Consider the following 20,795-nt stretch of genomic DNA (forward strand, 5'->3'; position numbering starts at 1 on the left):
ATTTTCATTCATTTACATTAAGATTTACATTATTAAAATATTTTTACGTATTTTACTTTTTAATGTTTTACTAATTTGAATTTTACTTTTCCCTATAAGTTACCAAAGGGAGAATCTCTGCCCAGTGGTGGAGACCTCTGCCTACATGGAAAGTAATAAATTTACACTCGTAAATGTGGCTCCAGGGCTTTTTCAGGGAGTGGGGACATGAAAGTCTACACAACTGAGTACATTTATACTTGTAAATGGTGAATAGCCAGAAGTAGTAAAGTTACTTGAAAACATGAGAGTAAACTTACATATGTAGATGAACTTCTAAGTTTACCTTTGTTAGTTGCGCAAGCATATAGTTTTCTATTTTAGAAATAAAGCCACATTTTGAAAAGCTTCCATTAAAATTAACATTTTGATTTTTGTTAATTTTTTGGTTGCAAATTAAATAAATATTTCATAATTTCTGAATTTGTTTCATGTGTGCCTGTTTCTCCTTTTTGTGTATTATTTTGAGGCTAAAATGCTATAAACTGCTTAGACTGGGTTCTCCGGCTTCCAGTAGTAATTCATTGGGAGTCCACAGAATTCATACTATTAAGACCCGCTATTCTAAGACTTTCCGACTGTTTGCTGTCAGAGTGTTTTATCACTTTCTATAGGGTACTACTTTCCTTGTAGAGCTTTTGCAATATTCATTTCACCCTGCAGCTACCTTTAATACAAATGCACTCATAGTTTTGGCCATATTCATTGAATTTACTACTAACTGTTTTCTACATCAAGATTGCATCATTGTGTTTTTTTCAAAATTCAATGACAGTTGCACAAGAAATTACATAAAACAAATTGTGAGTTTTTTGGAAAAATAATTTTATGGGTTTACACAGTTTGGAATGCAGTGTACCTTCCAGTGCTGTCCATACACCAGGATACGTTTTTTGGCAATATCAACTCTGTTCCAGGCCAATGCCAAACTAAGTTGATCTGAAGCAAGCATATTTGCACCTAGAAAAAAACCCAACATTTTATCATTATATACACATGAGACCAATTTATATCTGGTCTATATATTTGAAAACAGAGAGAAGGAAGGTTTACAGAAATAAATTCCCCCATTGACCTGCATTGTAGTGAAGGATGTTGTACCTGTAAGAAGCCATATTTGGTTTAAAAAGGGAGTTTCCTCATCTAAAAATGAAATGTCAGCGTATGTGGTCTTGACTACATTTCTACCATACAAAGCACTGGCCACCAAGATCAGGAGCCACACAAAGTATTGCTTTTCCCAAAACCATAGGTAATATAAGTGAAATGGTCATTTCATTTATTTATTTTTGCAGCAACATGGCAGTAGGTTAACATTAAAACTGCCCCGCCTAACTTATTAGTAATAAACTAGTAGTCACCAACCCACAGAATTATTTCAAATGGTGGTGGTGTGGGAGTTGGCCTGCTTTTTTGTGGGAAAGGGTCGATATTGCACAAGTCAACTGTGCTTGATTTGTTTCTTTTTCCTCTGGAGGGTACTTTAATATTTGGAATGCCCACAAACGATTTTTGTGGCTCCAACAAGAATTTTAGAATATTTTGTAAGACAAATGTAACAATTTTCCTGACGTAGAAATCCTAATTATCTCTTCAGTTCAAATCATTTCAAGGATCCTACAGGTTGAAGGAGCAATTTATTGAAGGTAGCTTGTACGGCGCTGGATTGCTTAGCCATGCAATGCTAACCAGCATGCTGGTCCTCAAAAACCAGCTATAAAGATATCCATCACATAGCACAAAATACATGCAGACTTCCAAGTACATAAGCAGACACACAAGTACACATACTCACAGAATTAGAGACAGAGGCCCTTACACACACGTCAATAGACATATTTGCACCATCCTACATACAGACCAACAGTGATACCTTTCCTCAGGCACACACACCAAAAGACATGGCAGGGAAAATTATGCACACATACAGACTTACAGGTAGGCAAGCATACAGACCAAGAGGGAAGCAGCCAGGCATATACACAGTCCCCTTCCACACATACTTATAAACATATACACAAACACACACGCACTTACAGAAATATAAATATCACAAAAAACAGACACACTTATTTTCGGAGACAACAAAAACACAAGGCCAGTTGAATAGGTGAACAGACAGTGGGATGGACAGGCTGATGTATACATGAGTGCATGTATTTGTAATTGGTGCTACAGAAATGGAAGCTAAAGGTCCCTGCAATGAAAATCATATTTGAGTTGAAGAAAGGACTGAGCTGTTAACATCCGCTCAGTGGACTAGCTAGCGGGTCACGGGCCTAGGCCTCCCAGCCGGTACTAATATATTGCTGTAAATTAGTTGCAGCATGTCCATCACATTTGTGGACCTCGGAGTCACTACACTTATTACACTAATGTAATTTATGAGTTCCTGATTCCCTCATTCAACTCATCTTTCCTTCTCACCACCCTATCTCTACCCAGGTCTCCTCTAATTTTTTTAATCTATTTAATAATGATTTCTTCATTTCCTTCCTCGATCTCTCTCTTTCCGCCTCTCTGTCTCTCTCTCATCCTCATTTCTTTCCACCCTTCTCTCCTTATTTCTGGTCCCCTACTCTTTCTTTTTCTTGCCTTCTTTGCTCATCCTTATTACTTTTCTCTTTCTCACTCAACGTTATTTCTATCTCCCATTCTGTCACCTTTTCCTGGCCTACTCCTTATTCTTTCATCCTCTCCTTTTCTTTTATCCCTTTCATCTCTCTATCATCTTTATTGTTTCCTTATTCTCTATCTCCCTTATACACCTGACCCTGAAAAGTAAACACAGCTAAGCCCCTGACATGCTCTGTGTCTACAACAAGGCACCATAAGCAGCCTCTGAAATGACATCAGCTGATGCAGTGCAGATGGAGCCCCCTTCCAACTCTGGACCCCATTGCATTGATTTGGCTGCACCAATGCTACCTAATCCCATGATGGCTTTAGTGTGGCTGAGAGGTCTGCGTCACACGGCTCCTTGATGCCCACCTTTTAAAGTTTAAAAAAGTATGTTAATTTGCCCAAAAGAGTTTCTAGATCTCAGTTAATCAGAGTAGAACACTACCAAAGAGTGTACATTAAAAATAATTTAGAGTTCATCATGTTTCTGCTATTAACTAGAGTATTAAGATCTGTTTACAAGTGTAGGTGCTATTTAAAACCCCTGATAAATAACAATCACGGGGTATGCTATTTATAAGGTGTGATAAATAACACCTATTACAAGCTAGTGGGGATTTTGGTGTTTAACGCGCCAAAGTCTGCCTGCTATGGTAAATATAGTATAGTTTTCCCTCATTCAATTTTGCCAATCTTGACCTGCCAAAATTTAACAAAGGTTGAGGTATTCAACGCATCCAATAGTAATCTGATGTGTTAAATACCAACCAACTAATAATTACACCCTGTGCATAATCAGGGATTTATGCACAGGTCCAAATACACAGGCAAACTCATACTCGGGCCCTTAGGGGGAAGTTAAAATAGCTAAAGGTGTTTTCAACATTTTACTGTATTGCAAGTGGTTGTCTCAAAAGAGTGTGTATTCTCTAATCAAGTAAACTTTCTCATACTATAATTTGAATTCCTACACTGATTATTTGGGGCCTGATTCACACACTTTTTGCATACTACCAAAGTTCCACCTAGGTGCCCACAAGGTTCCATCACCAGGTGAAAATTCTTCTTTTCGTGCACTACATTTTATTTTGTGGACATCTGCATCCAAGAATGCAATGTGCTATTACTTAACATCCACAAGTAGGGTTAATTTTTTGCATTCAGATCTTTTGAGATTCGTTCTGGATTATGATTTTTAACAAGAATCCAGCAGAGGAATTTAGATTGTGAAGGTGGTGATTACCCACAGAGTTGAGCGCTCATAAACATTCACAATCATTCACAAAGGATTGACAAACTACATCTATCAGGTACTATTTAGTCCATTTAATGTGTGAGTGCGTGCATTAAATAGTGAAAAACGTCCACCTTTCTTGGAGACAGGCACAGATACTCATCAATTGTATGAGGCATATCCTCATTTGATCATTTAGTGCATTTCTTCTTTTGTTGTCGTCCAAATCCTTGTGCACCATGGTAATGATTTCACAGAGGTATACGTCACATGAAGATTCTGAGTTTTCCTTTTATGCAGATTATTACCTGAGATGCCCCTCCCTCAATAACTTGTAAGCTTCAAGAGGCCCTCCTGCTTACAAAAGAGGTTCCCAAAATGTATTACTGCATTGATGGCATAACAAATCTTGTGTGATAAACGTGAAGCCCATTACCGTACAATTATTTCCAGTACATTACACTCCATCAGAGGTCAGCTTCAGACAGCGCTTACATACTAGTTAGCAACGCCCCATTCAACTCTATTTATTTTTTACTTTCCATGATGGTCTATAGAGTCCTTTTTCGTTTTTATATAAAGACTCAGCCCTACATTCTATTTTCTGATATTGGTGTCCTTTTAGCCATTAAATTATGAGTATTTGATCTAAGTGATTGGGGGTTTTGCAATTATTTCTTACGTTTAAAGTTTTGTTGGTATTATTTCTCTCTATGAACCACATGCAATTTACTATGAGAAATTCCTTGCTGCATCTGTCTGGACCTTCCAGGAATCCTTTTTAAGGGCACTGGGAATTTTATCCTCAATCCATGTAGCAAAAGAGTACTCTTAACAGAGCAAAACGTATATGTGTGCCTATTCATGCATGGACAGAAATGACTTAAGTAGATCATAAATAACACATCAATAAAAAAAATGCATACTTCATTAAAACAGGTAGAGAATAAAAAAACAAGATTGTAGTACTCTTTTATGGATTTTTTCCATTCGAATAAAGATATATAAATATATAATGACTTAAGCAATTCTTACATTAGGTCATAGTTGTCTTGCATTACTTTCAAGGTTCTTAGACGGCGTTGTGTCGCTTTCACACTAACAAATGTAACAATTGAGACAAACAACCCCATTATCTAATTTTACAACCGAGGCTTCTTAGATAAAATCAAAAGAGAAAAACACGGACGTTGACTCTCCCACTGACACTTGCTTATGTTTCAAACACCACTCGGATATATTGTACCTGAAACGGTCCCTAGTAAGCCCACTAAAACAAATTCACATGAAAATGGGCAGTAATGCTAATTCACCATAAAGGTACATATGTTTACAATCACATCTATAAGTGTTAAACAGAAAAATGCAATTTAGTAAAGCATTAGGACAATTGTATCCTGATTTTTTGGGAAAACATGTTTCTAATACTAATGCATAGTTACAAAACGTAATTCACTTTATCCGCACCCAGTGCACAGTTAATGCCACGCTGTATCTTTTATTGTAATCACACTGACTGATATGTAACGCTGGACATTTCAAGAAAATAACACATTATCTCATGGCGATAGTCTTAAGGACTTAAGCCCCATTGTCCTTGGCATTACTCTATTTTGGCAGCAAATAAATGGAGCCCCAGAGGAATGCCCTGAAGTGTGCGTTTTACTTCACATTGTTTCCAAAATTATTTGTTCTAAAACTATATCTCAGATTTAGCTCACATACAAACACAGCAAACATTCTGATCTGAAGCTTTTGACAGTAGTCATAATCAATTTTTGTTCACAAATGCTTAAAAAATACAAGTGCTACTTAACAGAGCTGATGTTTTGATTCGCTTCAAATTGAACAGCAACATATTCAGTGTGTTGAATATTCCAGAATATTACCAGTTCACGCTATGCTCTAAAATTGTTTAAGTTGCTTCTGAAAAATTCTCACAACTTGCCCGAAGTAATTACATTTGTAACTATACTCAATTGACATATGAGAAATATACTTTTGAGTACTACTGTTTCAGGCTGTAGGTCTGTACGCTATATTGTAAGAGCAGTTGTGTATTTGTATAACTATACCTAAGGTGTATGAGATACCACATGCCTGTTGGATACAACAAACATGTTGCAGAAAGTGTATGTGATGCATGAAAAAGGTAATCCACAGTGCCTCCCGCGGTCCCTGTATTTACTAAAGCTATGCCATTTACCTCGTTGATTAACTTTTGCATTTGCAAGACTTACTCAATGTATTATACCAATTTGTGCTGGACAAATCCATATATCATGTGTTTAAGTTCTGGACAGCATTTAAAAAATGAGCATTCAAGCCTAACGATCCGATTTAGGGTTGAGTGGTAATGAATTTCTGGTAGGCGTGTCATTGAACAAAACTCGATCCGGAAAAAACCTGGTCCAGCCTCACAAAAAGCCATAAACAAACATTATAAATACTGTAATTAGATTGCCTATAATAAATCTATTTCGAAAGCTGTAGAGGGACAAAACCACAGACTGTTCAGAAGGAACCTACTAAGCTAAACTACATTTTCCCAAATTGCAACTGCTGGCTAAACGATCAGTAAAGCCCAGGTTGAAAGACTTTCCCTTTCACAGATGTTAGACTGTGAGGCAAAATCAATTATTATATCGATATATTTAATATTTAAGAGCTAAAGAACTTACAGGGATAAACAGATATTTTACAAGAGTAATACACATGTTGTAACTTGATACGACATGAATTTAAAAAGTAAAACGTGGAAATTGAAAGGTATAAATAAGGTGAACAAAAAAGTAATTAGGTAATGGGAAAACTGTCTTCGGATTGGTGATTTCCCTTAGTGGATTTGACCACAAATATGTCAAAGCAAAAATCAAATGCTCGCACTCAGCAACAAAACCACAAACCAGATATTTTGCAGCAGGTTCAATACAATAAATAGAAAATCGAACCGCGAAAATAGTGAAAAACGAAAATGAACAGTATACGGCCTCAGTCTACCTATGTTACTCATATGAGCTGGTGGGATTTGGGAGAAGTCACCATGTGCCCACGAGAGTGACTTAGTCAGTCAGGATTCCTTTTTTTAGAGTGCCTTAATGAGCCAGGATTCCTTCTTTACATGGACTGGGGAGCTACTGTGAAGTCAGTCTGCTTTTTAGGGTGCGGGTATTGTTACAGTATCCCGATGACCTTGACTCCTTCTCGCTTCATGGCTTTCAGTGCTTACAACAGAGCTTTTGGGTGATACAGACATCCTCAGGATTTGCTGCAGTTAGCTTAATCTATGTGGATACATGGCCTTTGGCTGCAAAGGTCCAAAGCTCGGTCTAAAACAGGTTCAGTGTGAGTTGTAAGGTTACAGAATTGTTTGTTTTAGGGCTGAGGCATGTTTCTGGCTTTTCTGTCATCATGAACACAGAGCTGCCCTCATGTCCTCGGGACTAAACGCACTGTGGCTCCCAAAAAAAGCAGTCAGAGCACAGCAGGACAAGGTCTGATTTTGACCAGAGAGTGAGTTATTAAAAATACTGATTTAGAAATAAGATCTCTTCCAACATTCAGGGTGAATAGCTTCACAAACAGACGCTTATGCCTTTCAATTTTCAGGTTACTATGAGCTCCCACTACAGATATTTTAAAAAACAATTCTATTCCATTAAACTAACAACACAGAGCGTATAGGCCTCTTATAGACAAAGCCAAGCACAGACAGAGGGAGGAACTGTATATTCCCTGCAATCACGGTTTAAAAGCAGAAATTCTGGTATAGTCTACAGAACCACATACCGCCCAATTAAAAGATATGCATTTCATAATGCAGAATAGTGAGTAATCTGTGAAGCCCATCAGGTTTAACAAACGAGATAACAGATTTTACCAAAGTGAATCGCACAAGCATGGTAAGCCTGTGCCCATGGAAGCCGTAGCAAGAAATATGGGCCACAGACCTCGGAGAGGTCACAACGAGTTGCGGAGGTCAAAAGACGGTGTAGAGAAAGTAAAAAAGTTGGGGACTTAGAGTAGGCAGATGGTATTGACTACACTGTTAAAAAAAAACTTTCATGTGAACAGTTCGGTTAAGTGATACACCTGACTAGTTGTGCTAGCGCAGGTGCTTTAATAAAAACTTAATGAGTGCTGATGTAGTTTGAAGAATAAGTTTATGTAGAAAATAAGATAGCGTAGAAAAATAATGCACGCATTTGAAAATGTAATCATGAAGAATGGTCACCAATGTTAACGAAGTGTACTAATCAATGATTTAATAACATGAAATGTTGAATATTTGTTTGACTAATGTAGTAATATGTCATATTAAGGGTTATGCAGTAAACTTTAGCTTTATTAATTGTAGGCCCTAACTTAAGTGAGTGTCTTGGCCTACTTGCCAGGCCTCATGTAAAAGCTGTATTTCTTAGCGTTTAATAAAATAGTTTACCAAGAAAGTTCAACTGTGAATTTCTGTTCTACTGTTTAAATGTGCTCATAACGGCTCATGTGAACCAACTGTTAGTAGATGATGTTCCTGCTAATGCAACATTTTATGTGTAATGTGTGTGAGACTGACTTTCCTAGGGCAAGAACAATGAGATACTGAATAGAGTAAAAGCTGCAACAATATTGTTACCTGACAAGCCGGATGATGAGGACACTGCAAGACAAACCAATCAACGATATGTGACCGGAGTAATATTAGAATTCATAGATTTGGAATTTTAGTTTTATTGGATGGAGTGTGAACTTACGATAAACTGACCAATAGGGATTTGGGGGGTAGTTTAGGTAACTTTGACTTAACGACACCGCACAGAGAGAAGAGAGTCATTCTCGGAGAAGACAGCCCATTGCCCATTTTCTTCCTGACCGAGAGGTTACTACTTTCTTATTGCGTCTTGACTAGAGACGTGCTTAACTTTGATGCTTAAAGACTGTGCCCTTTTAAATCTCTGATGCTGAATCCTGATGCCTTGCTGATCGACTGATGTCCTGAGGACGAAGACTAATTCTGCTTTGCTGATCCACTCTGAGGATAGGTATATCCAGATTGTGATTATCATGCATATTTGCTTTTCTTTCTAGATACCAACTGCATAGTTTTGATAGAACCATGGTTAGATTTTTTTCCAAATTTGTGTTACTAAATTGTTTTTCATGAAGCCCGACATGCTGATGCTAATCTGATGTTAGTTAAGGATCCTCACTAATGACTTATAAAAACAGGGACTGATGTTTGATGAATTTCTCCGCTAAACTTCATGTACATCACAACATTGACACAGCTGACTTTGCTATTGATTTGCACCATAACTTTAGAATGTGTTGTTGTTCAAGATTTGATTAGATTACGTTTCTTCCACCGCTTTGGACAACCAGTATTGTTTCTGTACGTGTTTCATTGGATTTTGAGATTAATCTACATGACCTTAGCATTGTTAATATAGGGAAATAAACATTCTAAACTTTTACTACAGGTGTGGTTATTCATGACTGAAAGGTCATGGTGCGTGACAATTACTGACTCCAATAATTATTGATTATATTGATTACTAATGATTATTGATTATTGTGTATTGATTATTGACTATGTACTGGAGCTATGGTAAGAACATCTTAAATGCGAGTCAAAAGGTTCAACGACCTATTTGCGTCCTCTTGTAAGTATACTTATTTAGGTCAGACACGCTGTCAGTTAAAATATCATTACGTAAGGCAGCCATGATGATCCTAGTTTTGCTGTCTGCAGCATTGTACAAGGTTGAAAATGAAGGTTAGTTGAAAGACTGGTGTTGATGGCAAGTGCATCCCCTTAAGCATTACCAAAGTTCATTATATTGCTCCCAGGTAGACATGTCAAGGTGAGCACTGGATAACGCTGCTGTAATAATTTGCTGATGTCATGCGGCATCATTCACGTCTCTCATCTCACAGGATATGTCCATTTCAACTGGCAGGTACATATTTGTGATCCATCAACGTTGCCTACTGCTTGCCAGCAATATGAAAGCCATGTCTACAGACTTGTTTTTTAAAGACTGACTGTCTGGCAAAGTTGAGTGCCAAAACAACACTCTAAAAACTCTTGCATGTTTACACATCTGGAGTAAAAAAAGCCAAATTGCAGCCTACAATGAAGGGAGGCACTATTTATGTTAGTGGATTATAAAAATAATACAGTAACACCTAAGCACACAAGATAAACTGTTCATTCAAGGCACCAATACAAACTACATGCAAAAGAGGACAATGGATCAAAAAACCTACCTTTCAATAATGCCGTCAAGATTGATAAATCAATGTCCTGCTGCTCTTCTGACTCCGAATCAAAAACCGTGATCTATGAGATGGGTTAAGAAATATGTCACATTTTTCTCTTCATAAGACACTAAAACGTAAGGGGACAAACAGCAGAAGGAACAAATTGACAAAGAATATAAACAATCAAGATTCCCATGAGGGTCTTACATCCTTAAACATATGCAAACTCCTGCTGAACACTAAAGAACATAATGCAGGTATCACTGTAACATTAAGGCCACGATTAAGAGATCGATGGCCAGCTTACCCTGTCACAAAATGAGACGGAGTACCCTGTCTGCCAAACCACTGGACTGTCCACCTCTTTAAAAAGGCAAACAGATCTGAGGTTTTCCATCGACTGAGCCCCCCTTGGATCCATCAGCACAAAACCTCATTGGACTGCCTGAAGAACTATGGGCTGTCAAAGGAAGAACAGGAATTACACTGACCACCATAAGTACGGTGGGTGGTGTAATGTTCTTCTTCCAGCTACCTGCTGGACTATTGGCCATCAGAGGAAGACATTAGACAGCTTGCACTAGTTAGGGTGGATAGTGTAATGTCATTTTTTCCTATCCATATTGAAAAAAATAATCATCCCCACCCTCACCATGCAGAGTGTTGTAATTATTGATGTCATTTTAAATGTTGTTAGGGATGTTATTAATGAATTCATTGAACATATCATGAGTGATATACTATGTGAGGCTACAAGCAGTACATGACAAGTGTGCGAGTTATAGTTACTTTAGGGCACAATTTCTAGTTACTTGAGATAATTATAACTGGTGCATTTCAGTGGTTTTGTTGAAAGCATTTAGGGGGTGATTCTAACCCTGGCGGTCGGTGTTAAAGCGGCGGCCAACCCGCCAACAGGCTGGCGGTAAAAAATATGGAATTCTGACCCTGGCGGGAACCGCCAACACAGACAGCCACTTTAACACTCCGACCGCCACGGCGGTACAAACAAACAGCGCGGCGGTCACCGCCAACAGCCAGGCGGCAGACAATGTACCGCCCACCCTATCACAACTCACCAATCCGCCACCTTTTCCGGGGCGGGAGCACCGCCGATAAAAACACGGCGGAAACAGACTACGAACGGGAAAACGCTCACCACTACGCACTCCAGGAGGAAGGAGGACAGCATGGAACCCGAATTAAACATCCTACCTGCTCTCGTCTACCTTCTCATCTACCACGAGTACGAAGTCCGGCGCAGATGACAACGGTGAGTACTGCACCTACGACACACAGGAGGGGGTAGGACGAAAGGTTACGGGCACACACATATGCGACCCCCCCCCCAACTATGTACACACCAATGCAGAGCAACAAGTCACAGTGACACCACCCAAACACCCCTGAAAAATGCTAGGACATAATCAAATTTGGAATAAATATTTATGTACCAAAAAGCTCCTGAAAAATATCGTACAACCATGAAAGATATTCACAAGAAAACAAATGACATACACATCAGTGTATAACTGAAGTAACAAGTCCTGCACATCCTACGAATTCATCATGTCTGTGGGCCAAAGTTTTGAGAAACAAGGGCAAAGCCCACACAGGAGACCTGAGTCCTTTGGAGAGAACACTGCAGGGGCATCAGATGTAAAAACTACAGGCACCTCAGGGGGAAGGGAAAGGGGGGGGCACCACAGCCACATGAGTCCACGACGCCAGATCCACGAGGAGCCACCATGCCCACTGTACCATCCTGGGGAGTGCAAAGCCACAGTCTCTCAATGTCTCTACAGTGGGTGGGCTGCCCACTGTACCATCCTGGGGAGTGCAAAGCCACAGTCTCTCAATGTCTCTACAGTGGGTGGGCTGCCCACTGTACCATCCTGGGGAGTGCAAAGCCACAGTCCATCAGGTGGATGACAGTCTCCACTGGTCAAGGAGGAGGCATGGTGGGCACAGTGAACCATAAACAGTGATTGAGACGGCGGTGCCCAGCGGAGCGGTGCTTGAGAAGAAGGGCCCAGCGGAGCGGTGCTTGAGAAGAAGGGCCCAGTGGAGCGGTGCTTGAGAAGAAGGGCCCAGCGGAGCGGTGCTTGAGAAGAAGGGCCCAGCGGAGCGGTGCTTGAGAAGAAGGGCCCAGCGGAGCGGTGCTTGAGATGAAGGGCCCAGCGGAGCGGTGCTTGAGACGGCGTGGCCCAGCGGAGCGGTGCTTGAGACGGCGGGGCCCAGCGGAGCGGTGCTTGAGAAGAAGGGCCCAGCGGAGCGGTGCTTGAGAAGAAGGGCCCAGCGGAGCGGTGCTTGAGACGGCGGGGCCCAGCGGAGCGGTGCTTGAGAAGAAGGGCCCAGCGGAGCGGTGCTTGAGAAGAAGGGCCCAGCGGAGCGGTGCTTGAGATGAAGGGCCCAGCGGAGCGGTGCTTGAGACGGCGGGGCCCAGCGGAGCGGTGCTTGAGAAGAAGGGCCCAGCGGAGCGGTGCTTGAGATGAAGGGCCCAGCGGAGCGGTGCTTGAGACGGCGGGGCCCTCTTCAGCGGTGCCTATCTTCACGGCGGGGCCCTGTTCAGCGGTGCTCTTCTGCACGGCGGGCCCTGTTCAGCGGTGCTCTTCTGCACGGCGGGGCCCTGTTCAGCGGTGCACTTCTCCACGGCGGGCCCTCTTCAGCGGTGCCTATCTTCACGGCGGGGCCCTGTTCAGCTGTGCTCTTCTGCACGGCGGGGCCCTGTTCAGCGGTGCACTTCTCCACGGCGGGCCCTCTTCAGCGGTGCTCTTCTGCACGGCGGGCCCTGTTCAGGGGTGCTCTTCTGCACGGCGGGGCCCTGTTCAGCGGTGCACTTCTCCACGGCGGGCCCTCTTCAGCGGTGCCTAACTTCACGGCGGGGCCCTGTTCAGCGGTGCTCTTCTGCACGGCGGGGCCCTGTTCAGCAGTGCACTTCTCCACGGTGGGCCCTCTTCAGCGGTGCTCTTCTGCACGGCGGGCCCTGTTCAGCGGTGCTCTTCTGCACGGCGGGGCCCTGTTCAGCGGTGCACTTCTCCACGCCGGGCCCTCTTCAGCGGTGCTCTTCTGCACGGCGGGGCCCTGTTCAGTGGTGCACTTCTCCACGGCAGGGCCCTGTTCAGCGGTGCACTTCTCCACGGCGGGCCCTCTTCAGCGGTGCTCTTCTGCACGGCGGGGCCCTGTTCAGCGGTGCACTTCTCCACGGCGGGCCCTCTTCAGCGGTGCTCTTCTGCACGGCGGGCCCTGTTCAGCGGTGCTCTTCTGCACGGCGGGGCCCTGTTCAGCGATGCACTTCTCCACGGCGGGCCCTCTTCAGCGGTGCTCTTCTCCACGGCGGGCCCTGTTCAGCGGTGCTCTTCTCCATGGCGGGCCCTGTTCAGCGGTGCTCTTCTCCACGGCGGGCCCTCTTCAGCGGTGCTCTTCTGCCCCGCGGGCCCTGTTCAGCGGTGCTCATCCAGCAGGTCAAGGGAGCCAGACCTGGCCTGGACTCCCTGCTCAGTCGCCCTCGGACCGTGACGTTTCTGGACCCTTCGGGGACGGACTCCTGGCCTCCTTAGTGTCCTCCTTCCCAGCTGGGATGTGACATGTGGGGTCCACCTTCTGCGCGCTCCTGCTGCCCTTCCGCTCCTTTGATGGGGCTCTCGGGCCCTTGCCTCCCCTAGATGGTGTGGGTGGTGAAGTGGCCGCACATTGCTCCTTGGGGGCAGCCCTGTCGGTCCTCGCACGGCGGCCCTTGTTTTTGCGGGTCCTCTTGCCGGGGGGGGGCTGGACGTGCCCTTGCTGCTGATCGATGTGTCACTGCTGGCAAAGGGTGGGCTCCAGAACCCATGCACATCAGTGACACCCGAAGCTGGGCTGGTGGTGGCTGCGGTGCTCTTGGGACTCTTTGAAGATGGAGGGGGGAGCTCATCGGAGGGAAAGAGGTCAAGGTTAGCCAGGAAAAGTTTTTTAGGGCCAAGGTAAAGGGTAGGAGAAGTGGAGATGGAAGTGGAGGAAGAGGAGGTGGTTGTAGGAGAGTCAGGTGTGCTGTCATTGGGGGAAGGTGCTGGTGCTGTAGGCTGTCGTGAGGTGGATGGCTGTTGGGTGGGTGGCTGCCTGCGTTTGTGTGTCTTGGAAGAGAGGGTGACAGACACAGTGGGAGAGGACACAGGGGACGTGTAAATGGCAGTGGGGGTGGTGACTGCACGAGTGTGGACTGTACTGGAGGGTGAGGTGGTGATGGAAGCACTGGCTGATGTTGGGGTGCATGCAGGTGTGAGTGTAGACGTCACAGGGAGGGAGGAGGGAGACGAGGAGGAGGGGGACACAGGGGTGGCAGTGGCTGTTGGCATGTCTGCATCTGTGTGTTGCTTGGGTGATTGTTTGTGGGATCTGTGGTGCTTGTGTCTGGATGAGCTGCTCTTGGGTGTTGAGGTGTGTGCAGGCTGGTCTGATGGTGTGGATGGGATAGGCTGAGGAACAGGAGACAGAGAAAGGCTGGAGTCAGTAAGAAGAGGGAGGCTGGAAACAGGGACAATGGCTGCCGTCAGTGCTGAGGCCAGAGCAGTGAACGCTCGTTGATGGGCAGCCTGACCCGAATGAATGCCCTCCAGGTACGCATTGCTCTGTTGCACCTCCCTTTGCACACCCTGGATGGCATTCAAAAGGGTCGTCTGCCCAACAATGAGCGTCCTTACCAGGTCAATGAGCTCCGCACTGAGGGCAGCAGGGGCAACAGGGGCAGGGGCTGAGGTGCCTGGGGCGAAGGAGACGCGCGCCTTCCTGGGCGAACGGGCACGGAGCGAAGACTGAGGGGCTGCTGGGAGGGCGGGGCTGGTGCGCTGGGTGGCGGCTGTACCTGTAGAGGCGGGGGCATGGATGTTGCCGCCACCGCTAGGGAGCTCCCATTCGAGGACGTGTTGCTGTCGCTGCTCTCACCAGCGGTCCCCGTCGTGGTGCTCCCCTCGCCCTCCGGATCACTGGTGCCCTCGGTGTCTGTTCCTGGGCCCACCGGGGCCTTGTGTCCTGCAGCTCCCTCGTGCTCCGATGCCAAATCTCCTCCGCCTGATGATGCTAATGCACACATGCACAAGAAGATGAAGAGAAAGGGTGGGGGGAGAAAAAAGAAGACCAGGTTGAGTGCATGCAATGTCAACACCGTTGGCGGAGAGGACAGACACAGGAGCCTAATGCACTAAGCCGCGCATTCGGGGTACACTACTCAGTACTACTGACTAGGACAACAGGCCAAGAGACGTCAAACGCGCACATGGGAGATGCTGGACCTTCAATGGCTGTACTTGTCACCCTACAGAGGTGGGGGCCGGGGGCACAGGGCCATGCCTAAGGGAGAGGACTACACTACAGAAAGCGCCCTGGCCTAATGTCACCCACAGCCCTCCTCCCCCACCCAGACGCCTCCACTGTGCAGAAAGATAGGAGAATGTGCTGATACTCACCCCCTTGTGTCTGCTGTGATGTCTTAAAGCGCCCATCCAATTCAGGGTAGGCCACCGCCAGGATCCGGGACATCAGGGTGGTCATGGTGCGACTGGCACCCCTCCTAGGTTGGGAGGCCATCCCCAGCAGTGTTTCTGTGGTCTTCCTTGTTCCGCGGCGGATGTCCTCCCACCTCTTGCGGCAGTGGGTGCCCCGTCTGTTGTGGACCCCCAAGTTCCGGACTTCCTTGGCGATGGCACGCCAAATCTCGATCTTCTGATGGGCGCTGACCTATTTGACATGTACAGGGTGGAAAGGAGGAAATCATCAATGACCTGCATGTTAGATGTAATTGGCCCCCCCCACCAAGTTTGCCATATGGCACATGCTCTCATCTGTCGGGCGTTGCACTCCTCATTCGCCCCCCACCCCACCAACTTACATCCACCCCAATCCACACAGGCATAGCCCATTCCATGTGCACCCGGTGTACTCACTTGTTGGTCTGGAGGACCGTAGAGTAGCACATACTCGGGGAGGACCCCATCCACGAGCTTCTCCAACTCTTCAGACGTGAAGGCAGGGGCCCTTTCCCCAGTCGCAGCAGCCATTGTATCTTCCAGACCGAGGTCACAGCAGCACTTGCAGTATAGGTCCTCTCCTGTGGATGATCAGGTCTCGAGTGATTAATCAGATAGAAAATGGCGGTCACGCCCGCGGCGGTGCGTACCGCGACCGCCGGCGCACATCGTCATTGGCTCCTGAAACCCATAGGCTTCAATGTTAACCAATGCGGCTTTGCGCCGCGGTCTTCGACCGCCTACCGCCACGGTGTGCCCCGCCAGCGCATTGACCTCACATCCCATTGTCCCACTTCACAGGTCAGGCAGCCGCCATTTCAAGGGCCTACATGGCTTAATTTTGACTGCGACACACAGGCCTAGGCCTTGCATTGCCACACATACACGCCTTTCAACCCATTGCCATTCTTTAACTGTGCAAGCTGTCTGTACGTACCTGTGGTTTGCCTGACTCTGTGCTCCATGTTGTCCTTCCTAGGCACCGTCCGCTGGAACTTGCGATGAGAAGGAGGAATCCTCGCGTGTACCGACCACTGGTGGACCTGTCGACAATGGAAGAACGCCATATAATACTTCGATACAGACTTGACCGTGCCACTATCCATGAACTGTGTGCCCAGCTGGAGCCAGCCCTGATGTCCCCCATCCGCCAACCACAGGGATTCCCCCTCTGGTGCAGGTTTTGTCAGTCCTCCATTTTTTGGCAAGTGGGTCATTCCAGACCACAGTGGCCATGTCATCTGGAATGTCTCAGCCTATGTTTTCTAAGATTTTGAGCAGAGTGTTGTCTGCCCTGATGAAACTCATGCGGAGCTACATCATTTTCCCAGAGGAGGGTGACTTGCCTACAGTGAAGGGTGATTTCTATGCCCTTGGACATATCCCCAACATCATTGGTGCCATTGATGGGACCCATGTGGCTTTGGTACCCCCAAAAGACGATGAGCAGGTGTACAGAAACAGAAAGAGTTATCATTCGATGAATGTCCAGGTGGTCTGTTTGGCTGACCAGTACATCTCCCATGTAAATGCCAAATTCCCAGGGTCAGTGCATGACGCGTATGTGATGCGAAATAGCAGCATCCCCTATGTGATGGAGCAGCTACAGAGACAACGTGTGTGGCTAATAGGTGACTCTGGTTACCCCAACCTGCCTTGGCTACTGACCCCAGTAAGGAATCCCCGGACCAGGGCAGAGGAACGGTACAATGAGGCCCATGGGCGAACTAGGAGGATCATCGAAAGGACCTTTGGCCTCCTGAAGGCCAGGTTTAGGTGCCTGCATATGACTGGGGGATCCCTGATGTACTCACCAAAGAAGGTGTGCCACATCATCGTGGCCTGCTGTATGCTTCACAATCTGGCATTGCGACGTCAGGTTCCTTTCCTGCAGGAGGATGGTGCAGATGGTGGTGTTGAAGCAGCTGTGGAGCCTGCGGAGAGTGAAGAGGAGGAAGACTCAGAGGACGACACAGACAACAGGGACAGAGTAATAGAACAGTATTTCCAGTAGCACACAGGTAATAATCACCCATGCCATTTTACATTTCCTGAAAGCCTCCTGCATCTCAACTTTGTCGATTTCCCCCCAGACCTATAAACATGATGTTTGATTTTCCCTTCCCTTTTCTGTGCTGTATGAGCCACTGCGTGACCTCGGCTTGGTTGGCCCATGGACTAATGCTAAGTTACCTCGGTATGTGTAATTCACAATGTTAATTATACGTAATTGATATGTAATGTGTCATACATTTGTAAATAAGACAGGCTGAGTCCTGATTGATTTCAGTGCAATGTGTGATTTATTATTAGTGCATAGATATTGGTACATGATAGTGAAACAGTGATGGGTGGGGGTGGAGTAATGTCCATGGCGGAGTCCAGTTCTCAGTCTCACAGGTGCATTGTCCATATGCCTGTGGCAGGATGGAGCAGGGGCAGTTCAAGGTTGGACAGGGTGGCAATGTGGAACAGTGGGAGGACTTCAGGGGGTATGTGATGCTGGCGGGGGACTTGACATCCTACTCTGTCGTTTTTTTTTATCTCAGGCTCCTTTTGCGGGGCGGTTGATGTTCAGCAGGAGGTGGGGTTCTGGTGGGCTGTCGTTGTGGTGGGGCCTCCTGTCCACTAGCGCCGGCGGAGGTGGTAGGCTGTTCCTGTTCCTGGCTAGTGACAGGGGCCCTGTGTGATGCCACATGGTCCCGAAACGTGTCCTCTATACGGTTCAGGGCCTGGACTATGCTCCCCATAGCGGTTGAGATGTTGCTGAGTTGGTCGCTGAACCCCATGTAGCGTTGCTCCTGCTGTGCCTGGATCTCCTGGAACCTGGCCAGTACCGTCGCCATCGTCTCTTGTGAGCGGTGGTAGGCTGCCATGATGGTGGTGAGGGCCTCTTGGAGAGTGGGTTCCCTGGGCCTCTCCTCCCCCCCCTGTCGCACAGCAGCCCTCCGAGTTGCCCTGTTTCCCTGGGCCTCTGTCCCCTGGACGGTGTGCCCACTCCCACTGCCCCCAGGTCCCTGTTGTTGTTGGGTTGGTGGGTTACCCTGGGGGCCCTGTAGTGGTAGACACACCGCTGCTTGACCTGTCCTAGAGACAGAGGCATGGGCCCGCTGGGTGGGAGCTGTGCTGTTGTTCCCAGAGGGGGTTGGGTCTGCAGTGGCCTGTGTCTGGGTGAGGGGAACCGACTGCCCAGAGGTCCCCGATGGTCCGGGCTGGTCGTCAGGTTCCAGGTCGACAGAGCTGCTGTCATCACTAGGGGCCTGTTCCGGGGGTGGGATGGACATTTCTGGTCCCTCCTGACCGGTGTGTTGTCGTTCGGGTCCTGCATGGGGTAAGAGGGTATGGTTATTGTTTCTGTGTGTGCATTAGCTTGCGTTTTATGGGTGCCCTTGTCCCCCAGTGCTGGCATTCCCTTGGGGGAGGTGTTGTGAGGGTGTTTTGTGGGGGGGGGTGATAGGTATGTGCAGTGGTCATGCTTAGGTGATGGGTGTCCATAGTTTGGGGGTGGCATGCAGGGGTTGGTGTTGGGTGGGTTGTGCTGGGGAGACATTCTCAGGGAGGATGTGTGCTGGGGGGTTGGGGGTGAGGGTGGGGGTTAGCATGCTGGGGGGGGGGTGAAGTGGTTGGCCTTGTACTTACCAGAGTCCATTCCTCCATGTACTCCAGCGAGGCCATCGGGATGCAGGATGTTGAGTACCTCTTGCTCCCATGTTGTGAATTCGGGTGGAGTGGGTGGGGGTCCCCCGCCAGTCTTCTGCACTGCGATGTTGTGTCGCGAGACCATCGAGCGCACCTTCCCCCGTAGGTCGTTCCATCGTTTGCGGATGTCCTCTCGATTTCTGGGATGCTCTCCCACCGCGTTGACCCTGTCCACGATCCGTTGCCAGAGCTCCGCCTTCCTTGCTATGGTGGTGTGCTGGACCTGTGAGCCGAAGAGCTGGGGTTCCACTCTTATGATCTCCTCCACCATGACCCGGAGTTCTTGGTCCGAAAAGCGTGGGTGCCTTTGTGGTGCCATGGGGTGGTGTGTATGAGGTGTGGGGTGGTGTATGTGATGATGTGTGTGTTGGTGTGTGGTGCTTTGTGCTTCTATGTGGTGTGTGTGATGTTGCGGTGTGCCTCTGTGTGTCTGGCTCTCTATTCTCTGATGTGTCTCTCTCTCTCCTTCATCTCTGGTTTTTGTTGGTAGGGGTTTGTGGGTGATGTGGGTGTGTGTTTTATATGGTATTGGATGTGTGGGAGTGGTGTGTGTATGTGTTTCAGGTGTGTGCCTTTCAAATTGTCCAATGTGGTAGGGGTTTGTAAAGGTGTGTGTATTTTGACCGCGGCGGTGTGTACCGCCAATGGAATACCGCGGTTGAATGACCGCCGCGTCGATTTTCGGGTCATAATGGGAGGGGTGTATTTCTGTTGGCGTGGCGGTGGAGGTTTGGTCTTCTCCAGTTTACCGCTGGCCGCTGATGTGGCGGACTGCAGTGGAGGGCGGATTTTCGGAGGTTTTGCAGTTGTGGGTCAGAATGTCCGTGGCGGCTGACCGCGGCCGCGGCGGTATTGTGGCGCCCTTCTGACCGGCGGTAAGCGGCTTTTACCGCCGAGGTCAGAATGACCCCCTTAGTTTTTAATGACATTTTCACCTAACTATAGAGTCACTTTAACCTTTGGGTTTTTTTCTGTGAATTTCTAACGATTTTTTTCATTTCAATATAAAGATGTCCACTACTGTACGTAGATTGGGGTTGAGAGCGGGTCTGGACTGTGGCCAGGCCCTGCACCCTATGGGGAGGGTACCCTCTTGGGTTTGCAAGGTTTGTGGGTTCAGAGAGCTGTAAATTTAAATTAAATAAACATACTTATATTCCTCATTGCCATATTTCCAGAAGAACCCCTCTCCTGTGTGATAAATGTACCAGCACACCAAGAAGGCTGGCTAAGTGCAGTTTATCAGATTAAAGGTCGGGCATGACGCATTTCAGCTACCTCTAGAAGTATTCAATAATATTTTGTGCGCTCTAAATGGAAACCTTGCACTTAGTATATGTCATAATTACATGCCTTGTATATACATAATATGCTCAACACAATAAATGAATAGTTACTGTCAACATTTTCTACTTTCTGATGCTATTTTCATTGTGTACTGT

At 46.7% G+C, this 20,795-nt stretch overlaps 1 protein-coding gene across 1 annotated transcript in view; it reads right to left on the reverse strand.

The window, feature by feature from the left end:
• Positions 1-20,795, reverse strand: part of TRPM6 (transient receptor potential cation channel subfamily M member 6) — a 1,083,502-nt gene that overhangs the window by 559,376 nt on the left and 503,331 nt on the right. Inside the window, exons 10-11 of the mRNA XM_069229129.1 lie at positions 10,160-10,232; positions 899-999 (exon numbers count right to left, since the gene is read on the reverse strand). Coding sequence (XP_069085230.1) covers positions 899-999; positions 10,160-10,232 — 174 coding nt within the window. The remainder of the gene's footprint in view (positions 1-898; positions 1,000-10,159; positions 10,233-20,795) is intronic.

Source organism: Pleurodeles waltl, chromosome 1_1 (assembly GCF_031143425.1).
Source record: "Pleurodeles waltl isolate 20211129_DDA chromosome 1_1, aPleWal1.hap1.20221129, whole genome shotgun sequence".
Lineage (NCBI taxonomy): Eukaryota > Metazoa > Chordata > Amphibia > Caudata > Salamandridae > Pleurodeles > Pleurodeles waltl.